Below are 22,155 nucleotides of genomic sequence, written 5' to 3' on the forward strand. Positions count from 1 at the left end.
TTTCCAGGCTGTGATGTGAACTAAATGTTATTGTCTGTTTAAAATAGGACAAGCACTTTGATCTGTCCCACCCAACTTTCCGTACGGAAATATATCAACACAGGGAATATAATAGCATTTGTCAAACATTTCATGGGGTTTTTACGTACTAACATCCCACCTTTAGTTTGCTTTGAGGATTTATAGGTCGTCCATCTTTAGACCAGGTTATTGTAGGCCGTGGATTTCCCTGAGCTGCACACTTCAGGGTTACCAATCTCCCTACAAACACTTCAACTCCAGAAGGGGAGGTCTCCGTAAATACAGGAGGCGCTAGACACAGGGGTAAGCAAAGAGAACAGTCATGATGTTCAAAAAAAATGCAAAGATTTATTAACGATCAAATGTGATGTTATGAAGAAGAAGGACAGTTCATAAGTTATTCTTTGTGTATATACACACACACATATATAAGTATGTTTATACTGTATACACTGCCATTTAAAAGAAATCATTTCTAACAACGTGTATTTACTTTCACTTTTTATCAATTTAACACATCCTTGCAGAATAAACTTATTTAAAAAAAGGAAAATACTGAAATAGAAAACCATTGTTTTAAATTGCAATGATATTTCACAATATTACTGTTTTTCTATATTTTTGATCAAAGAAATGCAGCTTCTAAAAAATATCCAAAATCTTACTGATCCCAAACTTTTGAACAGCAACTTATAAAAATCTTGAATTTATGTACAAATATATATGTGTGTGTGTGTGTGTGTGTGTGTGTGTGTGTGTGTGTATCTTAAATAATAAATATTTTTTTTTAAATATATCTTGTAGTTAATTACTAATTCAAAATGGTAGACTATCTAGTCATGAGTAGCTTACAGCTTTGAAAGGTAAAGTTTTAATATAGCATCCTCAACTTTTCAGTTTATTTTAGTTTAATGAAAGGCACAGTGGAGTCCAGCCAGGCTTGCAAGATGCTCTCAAAGTACTAACGAGTTGAAAACTGAACCTAATGTCAGCACAGGCCTCAAGTGGCTTCTGTAATCTGGCCAACACGGAGTCTGAGTGTCTGAAAATGGCCTCAAGGTGTGGCCGACAGAGACAGAGCGGGACTCTGGAACAGGTGCATGAGCACAGCCTGGTAACAAGGTGCATGCATTCATTCATTGTTCGCTGCATGTTTGAATGGAGTCGTGTTTGGGTTGGAGACTGTGGGATGAGTATAATGGCATTGTCTTGCTGATCATACATAAAGAGAATTGCTGTAATGCTTCTGATTCAGACTACTGGTAAAATTGGATATCTTTTCTTACCATAAATAATTCAGGTCTACTCGTTGGATGGTGAGTCTCACCTGTAACGGAGAGTAGAGTCCAGCTCCCGTTGCTGACAGTCTCATCTGTGGTTTTGTCTAGCGGAAGGATTCGGCACTCATACCAGCCTTCATCCTCCAAGAGAAGCCCCCTCATCTGCAGAGATGTCCCCCTGATGAGTGACACTCGACCTGGACACGTTCAGGAGACGGGAAGGGTCAGAAACAACAAACATGTACAAAACACAAGACTATTTCAACAATCCAACAAGCTACAAGATAAGCCAAATATAAATTATTTAGATATAAAGTGTTTAAAATTTATTACACAATTTATTTAATTAATTTTAAGCTTCAAGCTTCAAAAAGCTCAATATAAATGTTTACAATTCTCATTTCAAACATACAAAAAATTAAAATACACACATACTAGTATAAATATTAAGTATGACTTAATATTTTAAATCAATATTGCAAACTAAACAGTTTACATTTTAATTATTTTTTTTTATTTAAATTTAATAAATTAATTTAAATTCTAAAACACACATCATAGATTGATTTTAGTTGAATTACTTTAAAATCAATAAATTAATTAATTTATTTAATTTAATTTTTATTTAAATTGTATGTAATAAAATAATTACAATTAAAAACAAAACACACATACATTTAAGTGTCCGATATACCATGCATTTCAGCTGAATAACCTTTTCAAATCAATCAAATTGCACAAATGAACTATATTTGGTTCAGACTTTACTTTAAAAAAAAAAATCTATTTAAATGTAAAAAAAAAATTAAATATTTTTTATATACTATATTTACACGTCCAATATATCATTTATTTTAGTTAGAGTTTTTAAATCAATTACATTTATTTCAATAATGCAACAAAAAAAACTGTATTTAATGATTTGTTTTATTTATTTAAATTTAAGTTCATTTGAATTCTAAACTACACATTGTATATTTAAATGTCCAATATACCATTTATCTTAGTTGGACAAAGAATTTATATTTTTGATGATTGAATTAATTATTTTTTATTATTATTTATTTAAATTAATAATTAAATAAATAACTAAAACACACACACGTCAGTGTCCATTATACCATTTAGTTTAATTGGATAAGGTGTAGATAGATTGAGTGTTTAGTCTAGATCTTTTAGCGCTTGAAACTTAATCTCTCAGTTGCCAGGTGACTGCACCCTGTAGCTACGGTGTTTGTTGACTCGCCCCTCCCTCCTCTTTCGACTCTCTCTCTCTCTCTGTCTTTATCTCTCTTTCGCTCAATAAAAACAGCTTTTCAAAGACTTGTTTGTTTCTCAGACTCTATAGTTATTTAAAGAGACCAGCGGTCAAAATCTCCACCACAGAAGCCACATCAAAGATAAAATTGTCTCAAAACTGAAAATCCATCATCTGCAAACACGTGTGGCCGATGCATGGAGTATAGCTAATAGGCGGTGACAGCAATCATTAACCAAGCTCCCAAGAGGAGTGACTCTGGAAACAGAACTCAGCCTGAGATAACAGCTGAGAGCATCATCACGGTCCATCCGCCCCTGTTTATTTTACCCATATGGAAGCCGGAGGTCACGGAAAAGGGACACGGACACCATCATCCCTAGGGATTTGGACTATACAACGTGTTCCTGTCCAGCCCAGACACCCAGGGTACAATCCGGCACTAAAATGTTGCCATGGTCCCTCCTGCCAGTGGTTTGGATTTGAATTTAGTTGCCGTGGTGACAGGAATTAAAATCAGTTCGGGGGCAGGGCTTAGGAGGGATTTAAACTCTCAAGTTACTAGAAGCTCCTGAAAAAACCTGAGAAAGTAAACTGTTTAGTTTTGAAATTTCAGAGATCTCTTTAATGTTTCTCCAAAAGAGCAGTGAGATTACATGAGAGCAAACTGAGACTTCTATTGAATCTCCTGCTTCACAGATTTCTCTCCAGAAAAGTCTTCTCTAGAGTTTCAGAAGAGATCTCACTAATGTCTTACACTGTGCTCAGATTTGCAAAGATATGAGTCAAAATCTGCTGAGAAACAACCATTTTAAAAAGTGATTTTCATTATTATTTAAACCAGGATCTGCATGTTCATAGGTTTAAACAAAATATTTTTATTATCCATTTTATTATATTTTATTTTATTCTTCAACATGGAAGTAAGCCTATGGCCGAGACTAGTCGGTTCATTAGTCGTTGTAGGGAAATAACGAGAAGAATAACAATGTTAAATGTAAACAGTAAAATTCCGCAACAAACCAGTGTGTTTATAATTAAGATAATACATTAAAATAACATAGTAAGACACACAAATTTTCAATATCATGCAGCAAAACAAGCTGTTTTGTACAGCTAAAAATAGCTAGACCGGAATGAGACCGGAAGCCAGACCCATAAAATTTACAAATGGCCATGTCCGCTTTTATGGTAAAAATAAGATGGATAAGATACAATAAACAACTTTGTGCATCAAAACCACTCCTTTCCTGGTAAAAAAAAAGAACTTGATTTTCAAAAGTTAACGGATTTGCGACAGCTGAATGTAACATTTAGTCAAAAAATAACATGCATAATACACGGTAGAAATTGCGAGAAGTCTGCAGAGGTCTAGGGATTGCATGCATTTACTAAACCCACACTATCGGATGTTTTGACTGCCTCATCACTTTCCGAGAAGGAGGAGAAACTGGCGGCCTGAGCGACTTCAACGTGCTGTCTGTCAAAGACGATAACATACCTAACGCATGTGAGTTTAAAGTTGTTCAGGTGACAGGTGATTTTTATCAAATGTAATCACTATCTTCTTAGTTATTTCAAAAATTAAGGCAATTATCAAAGTTGGATAAAATATTGTTTGATTTTCTTATTAAAGCTTATAAATTTATTAAAGCAATAAATCTGCCCTCTGTGTATATTTTATGAGAAAAACGAGTAAACGAACCTTACTGGGAAATATACATTCTAATACATTAAAGCATAAAAAGCACCATCTGTGTGTGTTCACCTGTTTCCTGGTGCAGCAAAAGATTTATCTGAAGTCTTCACACGCAAGTACAAACTCACTTGTTTATGACTGACTAACCATTTCCCACAGCAGATGACGGTCGTACAAACAAACACTCACTCTGTTGCTTAGTCGACGGTCAAATCTCAGGAGAAACTAATATTAGACTCAACGTATGAAGTAACATATGCTGTCATTTGTATCCACTTACTTCATCATATGAAGCCAATGTTAGACTAGGTTTTTGCTGGAAGAATTAACAAGAACAGTTGTTTTAAGCGCTTCACAGACAGCTGTTAAATTGTGTTTAAAACTTTAGGAAGAATATCCTTCGATAAAGTAACACTCAAGTCACCACATCCACCTATTCAAATTCAAAAAGGTTCAAAGTTTGAAGGTTTGCTAGTTGGAGGTTGTATTCAATGAGTCTGTGACTTGAGGCTATGAAACCTGAAGTATAAATCCTATCCGCTGCCTTGTATCCCACAGACATTGTGTCACCTCTTGGCACAGGTTTCCCAGGTAGGGACTCTCCAGTTTCAGTTCAGGAAAGCGAGGGTCGGATTTCATACCATAGTCGTCATCTGTATTATTTTCATTGTGTTTCAAGACACTGTTATCTTTTGAAATTTGAATCACCACGACGGGCTACTGGGAAGCTGCTTGGTTTGATCGGACCAATGGCCTTTCAAGATAGCGTGCTGCTAGTTGGAAAGAGTTTTGACTCAATTGAGTTTTTGAATGCTGACAGATGAGGGGGATGGGAGGTCATTTGGAACAGAAAGCATCAGTAAAAAGTCTTCTGATGGTCACGCTTTTCACTGCAATCTATAGATCGCATCTACTTTACTGCCAATGTAGTTTTAGGTTTCTAGCAAGCTAGATTCTATTTAGTTAAGTTATATAAAAAATACCAGCACAAACCCTAAATGTGCTTTATTTTTTGCAGTGTAACAGTTATGGCATATCACTATGATCACTATGAGCTCCAGAGTGGACACATGAGACTCTATATAGCCTAAGGTGACGAAATTCACACCAAGCTCACCCTTCACCTCTTCCCATGCTAACCCCCCCCCCACCCACCCACCCACCCAATGCACAAAACGTCCTGGCTTTAAACATTTTGTTTCTCTTCTTTGTTTCTCATCACATAAAACGACAGTTGTGACGCCCTCTAACCTTTATGAGGCCATTCATTTCTTCTTTCAGTTCACAAGGAAGGAATGTGAATAAAATCAATATTCAGTTGTGTTCAGTCTTGAACTAGAAAATGCTAGCACGAGCTAAAAGATGTGAATCCACTATTAACCAAATGTTTATGCACAAAAGATTCTCACACAAGTAAACAAACAAGTAAACAAGTTTGAGCATGAAGTGTTGTGTGTTGCAGAAGTAAACAGAGTCACTAAACTGTTCCTTCTTGTACATGTAAATAAAAAGCTATCTACATTCACTTAAAAATGTGGCTTGTTGCACAAATTTTAGTATGTACCACTGCAAGTTCACTTTTAAACTGTTGTGTGTCACAAGTAAAGAAATTAACGTATAAAGCACTGCAAATTCATTTGTTTATAAACTGTCACTTGTAAAGGAATTTGTCATTCTTTGCACATTACCACATAGAACATTGCTTAGTGCATGGGAAAATTAATTTGGATATGAACCATGCTATAAGTTAACTTCATTATCGCTGATGCTCAATAGGTTTGCATTCCATTGCCCAGGCAACATCGCAATGAACAGGTGCAGTGGTGTCTTTGAGAATTTGTTTAATTGCGCAGGGACGCTCTGCGCTCATACATAAACTGCAGGGCTGAACCTGTCACCCGTTCACTGCCTGGAAGGTGAGGCTCATCCAAGTACAGAAAACTTGCAGTGTTGCAAAGACAGCCTGTTTCTTTCTGTATTAGAGTCATTGCATTTTTTTAAAACGGGTTGGGGGGGGGGTATTTTCAGCCTATTGAAATACTTTTTTTTCCCCATAGACACCCTTTGTATTCCAGCTCCCAAAGACACAATAGGTTCTTCAGCAAGAGAGGGGGATAAACTGGCAGGTCCCACAGCACACAAAAGAGCAGCGTTACTGTAAGCTGAGACACGCTATGACCGAAGTGACACTCGGGAGAATGAATTACGAAAGAGGTGAGAGGAACTCCATTGTCCATAGTAGGATGTGGTTTACAACACATCAGTCTATGGTTAGCAAGCTTTACTAAAAGTGCCATACCTGTCCATATTTAGAGGTAACAGTATAGGCATTTAAATGGACAGTTCACCCAAAAATGACTATTCTGTCATTAATTACTCACCCTCATGTTGTTCCAAACCTGTAAGACCTTCGTTCATATTTTGAACACAAATTAAGATATTTCTGATGAAGCTTTTTGACCCTGCACTGACAGCAACGCAACTACCACATTAAGGCCCAGAAAGGTAGTAAGTACATCGTTAAAATAGTTGTGACATCAGTGGTTCATCCTTAATGATACGAAGCTATGAGAATACTTTTTTGTGTGCAAAGAAAACAAAAATAACAACTTTATTCAACAATTTCTTCTCTTCCGTGTCAGACTTCGTCATGCGTTCACGAGAGTACCACGACGCATGCATGTGCATTACTCTATTTGAAAACAAGCTGCAGCGCATCCAGGTTCTACGTCAGAACACCGGCTCCTGCGTCAGCAGCATCACAGGCATGCAATGTGGAACACTCGTGAATGGCAGTGGAGACTGACTGGACGAGAGGAAATTGTTGAATAAAGTCATTATTTATGCTTTCTTGCACACAAAAAGTATTCTCGTAGCTTCATAAAATTATGGTTGAACATGGGCTATTTTAGCGATATCCTTACTATGTTTCTGGACCTTGAATGCGTCAGTTGCATTGTTGTCTATGCAGAGCCGGCGCCAGGGCACCTCCATCGGGGGGGGATTGAAATTTCTAGGGGCGGCACAAATCACGGTGTGTAGGGGGGGGGATTGCACAGAGGCTCTGTGTCTCATTGTTTCATGGGGGGGGGGGGGGGGGGGGGGGGTCGATTGCACAGAGCGTTCAATCTGTGATCGCGTGCAGTTGCTGACACTCGCTAAAGCGTGCAATCGCTTTCTTATGTGCGCTGTTTTATCGGTACTTTCGCTTTCAAAATCGATTGCGTTCAGCAAGGAGGGGAGAGGATGGAAAGTGGCCCTGTGTCTATGCAGGGTCAGAAATATCTTAATTTGTGTTCCAAAGATGAATGTTAGTCTTACAGGTTTGGAATGACTTGACAGTGATAGAATTTTCTTTATTTTTTTATAACAATTTTTATTAACAAAAAACTGTGTCTACATTTTGCATTCAACCGTGCTGCTGCATGATTTTCCCAGTATTACAAAAAAAATTTAACATGTAAAATGTGAGACATCAACATCAAAACAAATACATGATCTCTTTCAGTATCCTCAATATTCTCTGCATTTGTCAAGCTCAATTAAAACTATATGTATATATTAATAATAATTATGAATAAAATGAGTATGAATAAAAGAATAATCATTTATTTATTTATTTTTTACTTTATGGCAAAAATATATTTGGCAATTACAGCAAATCAGTATCTGATCTGAAACTAGATATCCTTGACTGAGCAATAGCTTAATTTAGGCTAAATCTGCGACCCGTTATTTATGATCAATTCATAATTTTATTCCAAATTTATCTTTTATTTCAATTTGATACATTTTCTTCTCGATGCATGGTAATACCTGGTAACATGTCGTGAAAGTTTTAACACTGTTATTTATTATCCATTCATATTTTTTTATTCCAAATGTCATTTTAATTTGATAGATTTTCAATTTAATGCATGGTAACAGTTTTGCAAAAAAATTTAAATGTTTTTTATTATCCATTAAAAATAAATTATTACAAATTTTACTTTTTTATTTTAATGTAATACTTTGTTTCTGTTTTTTTTTATTATTATTATTTAACAAAATTCCAACCCTTCATGTGCCTGAGGTTGCTGAACCCTGCAAAAAGCTCTCAGCATTGAGGCACTCACCATCATAGTTGGGATGAACTCGGGGATCATGCACTCCAAACTGGATGAGAATGGGGATATCATAGCCCTGACGCACCCACTCTATGACATGCTGAGGAGCAGAGCTGCCCTCATCCAGGGCTGGAAAACTGCATGTCAACACTGCAATGTCCCCTTTTTTGGCACGGACGTAGACTTCAGCTGCACTTGAGTTAACTAAGATTATGAGACAATATATGGAAATCTTGTAAATAACAATAAAAACATACATATATATTTAAACTAGTGACTAATAAAGAGAAGACGGTTACTGTGTATGTAAAGTTGTAAAGTAGGCCTAATTACTGTATAATACTCACTGAATAGGGAGAGTACTGCAACAATGACTTCCAACAGAGAAAGGTTCTTCAGTAGCATGATGGGTATTCATACAGATTCACATAGCTGAAGGAACATCAAACATACAAGATCAAACAACAGGCAAACAAACCTCAACCACAGGAAGCATTATGCTAAATGCGACCTGTTGATATGAGCTAAACCATATAGTATGTCACAACACGTCCACTCCTCCTTTGCTTCGCCTGTTCCTGTAATCTCAGAGCACACAGAAGGATTATGGGATCTTATGTACGCATTTTATTGTATATACACAGTAAGCTCAACAACATCTCTGAACTAATTCATCTATAAACCTAAATGCAGTTGAAAGGAAAGTTGTAAAATGAGTTTGACTCATAAGCAATGAGTCAAATTCCAGTCCAGCATGTGATGTCTTAAGCTCATGTGAGGACGCTCCTGTGTAAGCCAGTTAAACTGAGTTTCCCAGCCGTAAATGTGATTAAATACACTGTAACTACCAAAGGCCTTTATAGTATTTATGACATATCTATGCAAAATTAAACATTTGCATTATGATCTAATTCCATTATCCATTATGATCCAATTCCATTATTCCATTATAAATCTCATTTATATTATCCATATCTAAATTATATATATATATATATATATATATATATATATATATATATATATATATATATATATATATATATATATATATATAAAATGAAAACAAAGAATTTCAATTACATGAGCCAATATTTTATTCACAATAGAACATAGATAACATGACAAATGTTTAAACTGAGAATTTTTACAATTTTATGCACAAAATGAGCTCATTTCAAATTTGATGCCTGCTACAGGTCTCAAAATAGTTGGGACATGTTTACCATGGCGTAGCATCTCCTCTTCTTTTCAAAACAGTTTGAAGACATCTGGGCATCGAGGTTATGAGTTTCTGGAGTTTTGGTGTTGGAATTTGTTCCCATTTTGCCCTGATATAGGTTTCCTGCTGCTGAAGTCGTCCCTGAAATAGTTGTTTCCTTCCCTGAAATAGACGTCATCTGGAGGGGAGCATATGTTGCTCTAAAACGTTTACATACCTTTCAGCATTCACAGTGCTTTCCAAAACATGCAAGCTGCCCATACCGTATGCACTTATGCACCCCCATACTATCAGAGATACTGGCTTTTGAAATGAATGCTGATAACACACTGGAAGGTATCCCTCCTCTTTAGGTGTCTGTGATTTCCAACAAGAATGTCAAATTTGGACTCCTCGGACCATAGAACGCTTTTCCACTTTGAAACAGTCCATTTTAAATTAGCCTTGGCCCACAGGACACAACGGCACTTCTGGAGCATGTTCACATATGGCTTCCTTTTTGCATGATAGAGCTTTAGTTAGCATCTGCAGATGACACGGCGGATTGTGTTTACCGACAGTGGTTTCTGGAAGTATTTCTGGACCCGTTTAACCTCTGCACATCTTTACTTCTGAGAGACTCTGCCTCTCTAAGACATCCCTTTTATAGCTAATCATGTTACAGACATGATGCCAATTAACTTAATTAGTTGCTAGATGTTCTCCCAGCTGAATCTTTTCAATATTTCTTGCTTTTTCAGTCCTTTGTTGCCCCCATGCCAACTTTTTTGAGACCTGTAGCAGGCATCAAATTTGAATTGTGCTCATTTAGTGGATAAAAGTGTAAAATGTATCTGTTTATGCATTTGTTATGTTCTCTATGTTCTATTGTGAATAAAATATTGGCTCATGTGATTTGAAAGTCTTTTAGTTTTAATTTTATTCAAATTTAAAAAAACATCCCAACATTTCCGGAATTCAGGTTTTATATATATTATATGTGACCATGGTCCACAAAACCAATCTTAAGTCGCTGGGGTATATTTGTAGCAATAGCCAAAAATACATTGTATGGGTCAAAATTATCTATTTTTTTATGCCAAAAATCATTAGGTTATTATTAAGTAAAGATTATGTTCCATGAAGATATTTTGTAAATTTCTTACCATAAATGTATCAAAACTTCATTTTTGATTAGTAATATGCATTGCTAAGAACTTCATTTGGACAACTTTAAAGGCGATTTTCTCACTATTTAGATTTGTTTGCACCCTCAGATTACAGATTTTCAAATAGTTGTATCTCGACCAAATATTGTCCTATCCTAACAAACCATACATCATTGGAAAGCTTATTTATTCAGCTTTCGGATGATGTATAAATCTCAATTTTGAAAAATTTACACTTGAGACTGGTTTTGTGGTCCAGGGTCACATATGATGCTGAAACTTTAATATTGTAAGTGTAAGAGACAAAACAACATTGTATTGCATATTTATGCAAATATGCATGAACAGCATTATGTAAATAACACAGGTTACGTAATCAGATTACTTTTTCAAGTGTAAAGTAACGCATTACTTTTAAATTTACATAAAAAACTTTTTAAAATAATTAACACAAGTTACTTTGTTTTCAAATTCAAATATTGAGAGAAATTAGGGAGTGAGGTGCAGAGGCAGACGCATTTCCTTCAGCCCGAATCTTATTAATTTAACTTTTGGTGTAAAATGGCCTTTACAGTTGCCAAAAATATAACTTTTGGGGTTTTTGTTATTTAAAATGATTAAGCAAGCTCAGCTCGGGTGACAAAGAGTAATGCAAAAGTAATGTAATGCAATTACCTTCCATAAAAAGTAACTAATTAATGCAATTACTTACAATTTACTGAGCATTACTGTATCGTAAGGCATTACTTTTAAAAGTAACATTCCCCAACACTGTTTAGAACACTGGTGTCACTTCTTGACATGTCATGTTAGCTACACATATATAGATACTGATCTACTTAACCTGTGTAATGATGACTTAACAAGTGCGAACACCATCAATAATGGCCATGTGGGTAGACAGGAAGTTGTGAGACCACGGCAAATATGCCCTCAATGAGTGCCCGAATGTCACTGAGTCATCAGTCTAACACTGCATGTCTCCGGTAAATCATTAACACGTCAAGAAGCAATAGGTCTGTCAGGTGACGCTGGAAATACTAAAGCGTGTTACTTGTGCAAAGGGTAAAGCTAGCACTCCACTCAGCTCACTGTGAGCCTTACGCTATGCACCAGTGCACAATGCAAACGCCTGCTTATTACCCCCCGCTCAATGAGGGAGAGCCATTCTTAAAGACTCCTGAAAGAGGTCCCAAGACAATGCCACAGGTCACACGTTTCTCACCACACACTCAGCTACCAGTCTGTTTACTTTGTTAGCATCTACTCAGCCATTCAGAGAACATGTGATACAAAATCATGAGAACTTAAGTAATTAAGTAGATTTTTTGTACAAATGCAATGCATCAGCTATATGGGATGCTGATAAACCTGTTTTTCTCTGACAAAAGCTGGTAGGTAAGTGCTCAGTTACTGTTTGCTGTGTGTTCCCACAACTTAAGCTAATGTACTAGCAAGGTTTTCTCACAAACTGTCCTCTAGTAATGTTAATAGAACAGTTATCTAGAATTTAATAAAATTCTCAGAATGTTATCATTCATGGTACGTTTTTTGACTAGCATTCTTGTTGATATTTACTACTTGTTTTAAAACATTTAGAGAACATTCAAAAGTAACATTCCCAAAATGTTTGCAAAATGATAAAATGAAACATTCCCTTTTCTAGGCTATAAGGTTCTAATAACTAAGACAAAAATAGTCATTTTATACATTCACAAAACACTGAGAAATAATGTTTTCCATCTTAATGGGAATGTTAGCAACATATTAACACCATCCAAGTTAGACCAATGTCCTACATAAATTACTAAGCACACAAAGGCTGTGTTTTTGATTTACTGTTGTAGTTTCAATAAGCGGCAATAAAATCAAATTTCTTAACCTTCGAGGGCAAGGGTTACACCACTTGATTATTATAAATATCATCTAACCGGGGAGCAAACGTTGAGTTATACTATTTTCTGTCTTCAAATGAAACCAGACTGTGACCATATTGTAGGATATGCTAATTCAAGGCACTGAATGAGTTCAATTTGGTCGTGCATTAATTCTTGTGTTTACAAAGGACAGGCTGAACTCGTGTCACAAATTTCTCTCAGTCAATAAATCTGGTTGTGATGAGATGGAACTGGGCCAAATCGAGCGTGAAAGCTAAATATAGACCATTCATTACAAGCTTGAGCTTAATGCAAAAGAAGGATCCCCAATTCATTCAATTATACATATCTGGATGTATAACGCAACTCAGGATGTCAATGCAACTCAGAAATGTTGTTTAATCAAGCTGGGCTGTAAAAATGTTCTGATGTATCAGATAAAGTCAACAAGAAATCAAACTTGACTAAAACTTTTTTTTAAATACGCTATTAACTTTTGTAACTCTTGTTTTCCAGTCTAATTGCGATTGTAAACATGCAATAACTTATGTTTCCCACTTTCTTTTTCTGCTGATGTCACTTAGGCCACACATTTAGCAATTGTTCAAGCAAAATCTGCTACAGACTGAGGGGATGATGTACTTTTCTAGGCCAAAACCTAGAAACAAGTTAGTATTTTAGCACTTCTGGTTCCATCATGTTTTTTTTTTTTAAATGGGTTTCATCAGGAAATCTCATCTACTAGTTACTGTCACAGCCTCATTGTGTTTTTAATCACACTTTTTCAAAATATTTTAAATAATGACTGAAAGACATATGGGAAGCTTAGTGAAGGCGACAGTGAAGTAGTTTGTTTATAGCCAATATTTCGCTTTTTACCTCTGGTAATTGTATTTAGGCTTTAAAATGTAAAAAGAAAAAAGGTAGTATTCATTTGTTAAGATTTTCATGATGAAAGATCCAAAAAGCCAATGGAAAAAATCCTGTTTTTTTTATTATTTTTTTTTTTTTTTTTTGTAGAGGGAACAAGGATTATGATAATTTGCCACCAAAAATCTTCACTGCAGAAAATCCACTTCAAATGTTTAAATTCCCACTTTGTAATATTGTGTCATTGAATATCCTATTTCATTTCATGAAAGTAAAATGAGATTCTAAGGGGGATTTATGTTGACTTTAAATGAGGCCACAGATGTAACAAAACCTCACATGATTGTGCACCTCTGAGATGTGGCAAAGCAATAAACTAACCTGAGCTTCAAAGAAGCACAGAAAACATTGTAAACGATAAATTCCACACTAGCAACCTGCAACTATTTACTCTTCAAGAGCTTTTAAAACAGAAGTCACGTCATACTGTGAAATCAAGTCCTATTTTATAAACGCATTTGTTCACTAGAGCAAATAAACAGATCATCTGCAGCAGCTGGACCTGAAACTCTGAGGCTCAGAGCAGATTCCCTGCTGACGTGATCGCAGCTACACCGGAGCTCACGGATTTAATCAGCCAAATGGACTAACCATTGATTTGTAGAGGTCAGAAATGTTAACCCACTTTCCTTATTTTACAAAGCTTTAACAATACCCTTTTTATTAACTCAACAGATGATGCAGTCAGATGTGCACTTAAAAAAAAGCATCCAAACACATTTTAGAATGATAATAGATAATTTAGCTGCTATAGGTGGACTGCTTTAGTTCATTATAAACCTGTTAAGATAAAAAAAAATGAAAGGAATGAGATCACTGTTTGTATAAGGAAAAATATTCAGTCAACCCAAAAGTTGGCCATGAATTTGTCAGTCCTCACCAACATGCAAATTCCCACAGAGGTGCAAACACAAACAAAACTAACAGTGACAGAAAAAAGCAGGTACAAATTCAAAAGTGTCAAACCCTCAAAAAACGTCATCAGACAATTGGTGAGGAGAGAAAGTGCCATGACCACGATTGTGCTGATCACAGATTATCCACTGATAATAATTTAACACCATTGCATATGCAAGCATCATAATCCATACATTGCATGGGGCTGTGCATGAATGCTCCCTGATTCATGATAGCTGGGATCAGACAGACACTCAGTGTAATCCAGGATAATCTGGCTGCTGTGAGCCTGGAAAAAGTGACAGATTAATATCACTGTAAATAAGAGCGATGTCCCTACATTCACTGTGGTGTACTGTGAATTTGACTACCTTATGCATGCGACTGACTCAGGATCTACACGTGAGTCACACTGGGCTAACATTTGAGCAAAAGGAAAATCCATTGTCACAACCACTGTTTACACTCAATAAGGATTGTTTACACTCAGTTAGGGAAGGTAGATCAATGAACACTTAATGAATTTCAATAATGGCAATACAATTAGAGTTACCTAACCCGAGAGAGAGAAAAAAAAAACTAAACTACATCCAGGAATGAATTCAGGTTGATTGGGACACATTTTACCATTGAAATAACTAGTAAAAAGTGTCCCAAATCAATCTTAATTCACCCTATGTTGTATGAACAGGTCAGAAATTGATCTACAACATCCTGCAAGCCTCTGCTGGGTAGATGCTGGAAATTCTGCTCGACCTGCCCCCACAAATCCACTTGGACCCCTTGCAGGGGCAATTAAAACCCTTTAATTCGTCCTAGCTGAACTGCCACTGACAGTCAAACGCTAGATAAATCCCCCACTTCTCAAACAAACAGACTTCAACAAAAAAAATAGCCATAATCTACTTTGTATCAATAGAGCCAAATGAGCATATAAATGTTGCTTACAATATACTACTTAACTTTGGCAAATGAACATGACCCAAACGGATAGATAGATAGATAGATAGATAGATAGATAGATAGATAGATAGATAGATAGATAGATAGATAGATAGATAGATAGATAGATAGATAGATAGATAGATAGATAGATAGATAGATAGATAGATAGATGATGATAGATAGATAGATAGATAGATAGATAGATAGATAGATAGATAGATAGATAGATAGATAGATAGATAGATAGATGAACATAACTTATTAAAGATACTATGTGCTTAAGTCTACAGCCTACTCTGAATTAAATAGTGCTGTAATTACCGTTCATTCGGTTTTAGGATTACACAAAAAATACACATTATATACATTTTTAATCTAAATGTTCCTTCTTTCCAACCTAGTCTATCTTAAAGAACAGAATTTGTAGGTCGGAGTAAACTGTTTATGCTCACCTGTATCACTTCATCTATCAGCTTTGGTAAGCAGCGCTGTTTTGCGTTGACAACGGAAAAATGCCACGATGAGAATTATTCCAAAAGTAAGAATTTATACTCTCTCAGCGTTAATTCCAAATCACAATCAATTCTCAAGGACAACTTCAAACATTTTGACAGTGATGTTTCGTTTTTGTCGTTTCTATGAATGTAGTGAGGAAAACGAATCGCATAAACTTTGTCTCTATGGGAGGTTTGAGCTCGCGCATCAGCGCACCTCTCGCGTTGGGTTCACTCACTCCTCCCGCTGCTGTTTCACCGAACTCATGCAAACACGGCCGCGCATGCGCAGAAACAAATGGACCAGTGCGCACAGCTGTCACGTCTAAAGAAAGAATCGGTTTTAATAACAACGTTACACATAAATGTTACATGTTTCACCGGTCGCAAGACAGCCGACATGTAATACAGAAAAACATTTTAATCAGCCTTACATTTTTGCAGCGTAGTGTGTTTGACCTCATACCGAAAGAGCAGAGGTGTGTCTGATGTTGTACTTTGGTCAAGATTCTAAACTTGTTTGTCATCTGGGCACACGGAAATCACTCGAGACCGCAAAACCCCAGTAAACTAGTGATCTATGACGACTCATGATAAGAGCTGGCATAGAATGTGGAGTGGATAAAATGATAGCTTAAGTGAAAGTTATGGGTGTTGCCATACATTTCAGTGCAGCTAAACCATAGTATTTAAGTGTTGTAGTGTAAAATACACTACAATCTATTACTATGCTTTAACTGCAATGAAATGCACATAGGATCATAATCCAAGACAAACTTTGTCTTCTGAAAAATAATGACTATTACTAATATTATTTATCATCACGGTTAATAATAATAGTAGCCTAATGATTGTTATAGTCTATAGATTAATTGTCTATAAATTAGGCTACTATACCATAAGTTTAGTAACTTCAGACACTTTTATAGTGTCTTATTTATGGGATCAAACAGTAGTTTGCGAGCCCCCTAGCGGTGGCAAATCACTTGCTATAGTGGGTCAAACACTTTCAATTACTGCCCACTAGAGGGCAGTGAGGTTCCTGTGTTTTGTCTTCAAGACAGGGAGCATCTTTGGCTATTCACATTTGGAAAGGAACACTGCCCTGATGCATATTTCACAGTATATACTTTATAATACGATGAGAAACAAGTATGCACTATGCACCAATAAACCTTCCAAACAGCAGTATGCTATGTTGCCCTAATTATGTTGCATGATTAATTCTGCAAACTATAATTGGTAATCAAAACTAATAAAACTGTATCGAGTCAAAAGAATACACTGAAAAGATATTACCTCTGGTTCAGTAACACTACTACTACATTTGACAAATGTAGTAGTAAATCATCCAGGTATTCGATAAGAGTTTAATATTTAATTTATATATATATATATATATATATATATATATGCATACATACACACACATTAACCCTTAGTCTGCTTCACTTAAAAGAAATAAAGCATATCAATATACATAGATATCAAAAACTATCAAAAAATGTTTACTTCTCATATCTTTCAGTGGATCTCAAAATATAACTTTTTGTTCCCTCAAAAATTAGAAGCACAAGAAGGCAATTATTAATACTTCCTTCAAACACTGTCAATAAAATGAATAAAACCAGTTTATTCCACAAAAACAATACTGCGTAGCAACTAAACTACCAGTCAAAAGTTTGGACACATCTGCTCTGTCAAATTATTATCATTTTTGACACTTCAAAATCACGGTAAGGTCATTAAAATACAAAATAACAAATAAACAAAGTATGGGAACACAAATACAAGTATTTGAGGAAATGTAGTAAGCAAAATGACTGTACATTCCACTGCCTCGGTCCCTAACGACTTCCGTCCTGTTGCACTCACCCCCATCATTGCCAAGTGTTTTGAGAAACTGGTTGCATCCCACCTAAAATCCTGTCTCCCTGCTACACTGGACCCATTCCAATTTGCCTATCGCCACAATAGGTCAACAGAGGACGCCATCTCAACAGCGCTTCACTCTGCCCTCACCCACCTGGACAGTCAAAACACACATGTGAGAATGCTGTTCATGGACTTCAGTTCTGCATTTAATACAGTAGTCCCCTCCAAGCTGATCTCCAAGCTCAGCCAGCTTGGAATCAGCACACCCATCTGTAATTGGATTCTAGATTTTCTGACTAACAGACCTCAGTCCGTCAAGTTAGATAACCTCTCCTCCTCCATCATCACCCTGAACACCGGCGTGCCACAGGGCTGCGTACTGAGCCCTCTCCTGTACTCCCTCTTCACCCATGACTGTGTTCCTGTTTATGGCTCCAACACCATAATCAAATTTGCAGATGACACCACGGTGGTAGGTCTGATCAAGGATGACGATGAATCAGCCTACAGGGATGAGGTGCAGCACCTGGCTGTATGGTGTGCCACCAATAATCTACAGCTAAACACCCAGAAGACAAAGGAGATCATTGTGGACTTCAGGCGGACTAGGAGTCATGCACACACACCCATCTACATCAACGGAGCTGAAGTGGAGCGTGTGTCGAGTTTCAAGTTCCTTGGCATCCACATCTCTGATGACCTCACCTGGTCCCATAACACCTCTACTCTGGTCAAAAAGGCACAGCAGCGCCTTTACTTCTTAAGGAGCCTTAAGAAAGTTCACCTGAATCCCAGGATCCTTGTGGAATTCTACCGCTGTACCATTGAGAGCATACTCACGAACTGCATCTCAGTATGGTACAGCAATTGCTCCGCATCTGACCGCAAAGCACTCCAGCGGGTGGTGAAAACTGCTCAACGGATCACCGGCACCCAGTTAACTTCCATTGAGAACATTTATTATAAGCGCTGTCTGGGCAGGGCAAGAAACATCATCAAGGATGCCTCTCACCCTAACCATGGACTTTTCACCCTCCTTCCATCCGGCAGGCGTTACAGGTGCCTACGCTCTCGCACCAGTAGGCTCAGGAAGAGCTTCTTCCCCGAAGCTGTGACACTTCTGAACGCCACACCACCAATCTAACCTGCACCTGCTTATTACTGCACTGGTCACAGTACTTTAAACACATGCATTTGCACTACTCATATTTTGCACAGACTGCACATTGTTCAAGTCATTACACTATAAACTGTTTAAAGTTGTTACTGTACAAGCACAGTAAACTATTTCTATAAAATATTGCACTACTGCTATTTTGCATAGAATACATTGTTCTATCAATACTTTGCACACTCATCCAGCTGTATTTATTTATTACCACTGTTCTCACGTTTCTGCTGTTCATAATGTGTATATATAATCTGTAATCTATATAATCTACATTGCTCTGTTCATAATGTACATACAATCCCTACATTGCATTCCTATTCTATATTCTGTATATACTCTGCTCAATACTGTATATAGCAATTCCACTGTATATTCTGTAAATCATATCTTCACTTACTCTGCACTTATATGTATATAAAACACTATATTCTTGCACTTCTGGTTAGATGCTAACTGCATTTCATTAGCTCTGTACTTGTACTCTGCATGAATGACAATAAAGTTGAATCTAATCTAATCTAATCTAAAAAAAAGGAAAACAACATAAATATCATAAATGTAACCTCTCTTTGCCTAGATTCTAGCTCTGTATCCAGTTTATTTTTCAATGTGGAGGTAAGCCGTTCCCGGTTCATTAGTCGCTGTAGGGAAATAATGAGAAGCTGCAGTAAACGCGTTTACGGAAAAAATAATGCAGATACTCAGGACTTCATGAGGTGCATCCTGGGATACTTTAAGTTCAAATGAACATTAGTACTTCTTTGACTACTTTTATTCACTTTCCAGACTAACTTATCCAGGTTTTTTTGTTGTTGTTGTTTTTTTTAAAGAAAATATATATTATTTTCATCTTTGGCATACAAATTTGTGTCCAAGCATTTGACATATAGTGTATAGTAAATAACATGCTTCATTACAGATCAATACATTTTCTAGCTTTTAAAACAATACTTTTTCAAGTTTTATAAATCTACAAAAATATCAGCATATTTCTTGTTGGCCTTTTATGTTTTTAGCTAAATAAATACTATTTTGCTTAATATTGCACTTCTGTTTTCTTTTGGTAAAATAAAGATAGCTCAGTACAGCACAGTGTGTCACAGTTTCTCTCCGACAGAATGAAAGTCTAAAGGCAAATCATGCAACATCTGCAGAAAACACATAAAAGTAATAGCATTCATTATGACCAAATCCGTTTAGTCATCAAAGTCTGGGATGTCATCGTAAGAATAACCACGGTAACCCTTGGAAGCATAATAAGCAATCCGCAGATGATAGAATCCGGGAAGAAAGATCAGTATGCCGATGATGAGAACTGGAATCGTGCGATCTGGGTACTACAACAAAACCACATATTACTGTCTAACATACTGACAGATATTTACAATCCTGCAGATCTGTTTACTCACCATAACATCAATGTATCCTGCCAAAAGAAGGGATCCAACAACAATCAATACAGAGCCAACCAGAAATAGGAACGTTGCCAGAGCAATAGCCTTGTAGGGTACTTTAGGTGGTGTTTTCTTGAACTATAAAACAGTGTTTATTCATTTATGCTACAAACAATGCATATAAAACACAATTGAAATATTTTTCTGCATCAGTGTTTCTCACCTGTAGATCAATGTAGCCTTCATCACTATCTGTCAGCCTGGAGTATTTCACCTTATTGTTTGGAGCAGCAATGGCTGTGTTGTTTCGACTTGCCATCATGATGATGTTTAGACTTACTGGCACTTGAAGATGATGAAAAGTAGCAAACTACACCAAGCGTATATTAAAGTGCATCCGCTTTTGATGTGGTTTATTCTGGAAACCAGAAAGTTTATAATAACTTAAAATACACAACTAGTGCAGCAAAACTCATGTTGTCTTCTATCACTTTCAGCCTGCCATGTTTACTCTCTAAATACCAGTCCACATAGAAGTTCAAATACAGTAATATGATAACATCCTGGTGATAGTCTATTGTCTCAAGATAGGTCATTCTTTAATAGCAGCAATTATATAATGAGATAACGCACCCAAGAGTCATAAATCTTGTTTCCGACTGTTTCTGCTTTATAGTTGGTGAGTTTATAGAAGCGTTTGTATAAATATTATTTCACTAACTGACAAAATAACCAGAAACGCAGGGTAATTTGATGTCGTTTCGAGCCGACGGGGTTGATTTTTAACGGCTACTTCCACAGCACTACTATGCTTTCTTTCTTTCCCTTGAAAACACTGCTCGGCGCTCATCCTTGTGTGGACATTGTTTACTTCCTTATTCCCATTCCAACCTGCGCGCGCAGGAAAGAAGAAACCGCGCCAGCCAATAGCTGGTGATGATGATAATAGCCTAATAATAATAATAATTTAAAACTCATTTAAAATAAATTGAATAAATAAAATGTAACAGGTGTGTGTGGAAAGGCTGCTTCCCCAAAATATTTTCACTTTACCTGTTGGTTCAGAGCAGAATGAGTTTAGCGAGTTCAGCAAGGCTCTCTGTGCTCTGAGGGACAGTAGCCTACCATTTTTCTCCTTTAAAGCACTTTAAACTCTTCCAATAATTTCCTGAAAAACTTAAAGTATGGTGTTTGTAACCTGAGCTCCATTCATTTTCACAGGAGTGGAATTTGCTTTTTTAAAATGTGGGTTCAAGTAAGAAGCCTGAAAGAATTATGGAAAAAAACAGTAATCAGAAATTGCTTGTAACATATATTTTCCCCAAGTAAAATCACTAAATAATTTCATTATACACACATAAATTGGCTGTGGGTGTGTTGATGACGTATTGGCAGAAACTCATATTTTATTATATTAATAATATAAACACCATGACAATATATTGTTATTTTTGCTTATTCTAATATTCTGTAATGGATTTATTGGACCGGATGTGTTTTCTGCAGGCCAGGGCACTTTTCATGTGCTAAACATCATTCACCTGATCTGTTGTTTGTTAGCGTCTAAGCGAAGGATTCATTCCTTCCTCTATATTCTTTATGGTTTGTGCAACTGCTGATGTTGGCTGGCTACCAGAGTAAAACTGCAACTAAACAATGAAGGACCCTTAACATTCGCGGCACGTCTTGAGACTGCAGCTTTGAGGCAAGTGCTTCAATAGCTTAAATATTTAAAGTGACAACAAGGGAGGAGATGGATGCCAAGGCATTCAAAGTCAATGCAAGCAATCAGTCATGCTTGCATTAAACTTCTGCATAAAGTTCTGCATCAAGCAACG

General features: G+C 36.4%; 1 protein-coding gene across 1 annotated transcript; it reads right to left on the minus strand.

The window, feature by feature from the left end:
- Nucleotides 1-20,119: 20,119 nt before the first annotated feature.
- On the minus strand, nt 20,120-20,645 carry LOC306866113 (transmembrane protein 230-like; the record flags this gene model as incomplete). Its single annotated transcript, XM_079411136.1, has 3 exons — nt 20,541-20,645; nt 20,333-20,455; nt 20,120-20,260 (listed from the first exon to the last, which is right to left on the minus strand). Exons 1-3 carry the CDS (start codon nt 20,637-20,639, stop codon nt 20,120-20,122), a joined length of 363 nt encoding a protein of 120 aa, XP_079267262.1. The 5' UTR covers nt 20,640-20,645.
- Between the last annotated feature and the right edge of the window lie 1,510 nt (nt 20,646-22,155).

This window comes from Barbus barbus, assembly GCF_936440315.1.
Source record: "Barbus barbus genome assembly, chromosome: 47".
Classification (NCBI taxonomy): Eukaryota; Metazoa; Chordata; class Actinopteri; order Cypriniformes; family Cyprinidae; genus Barbus; species Barbus barbus.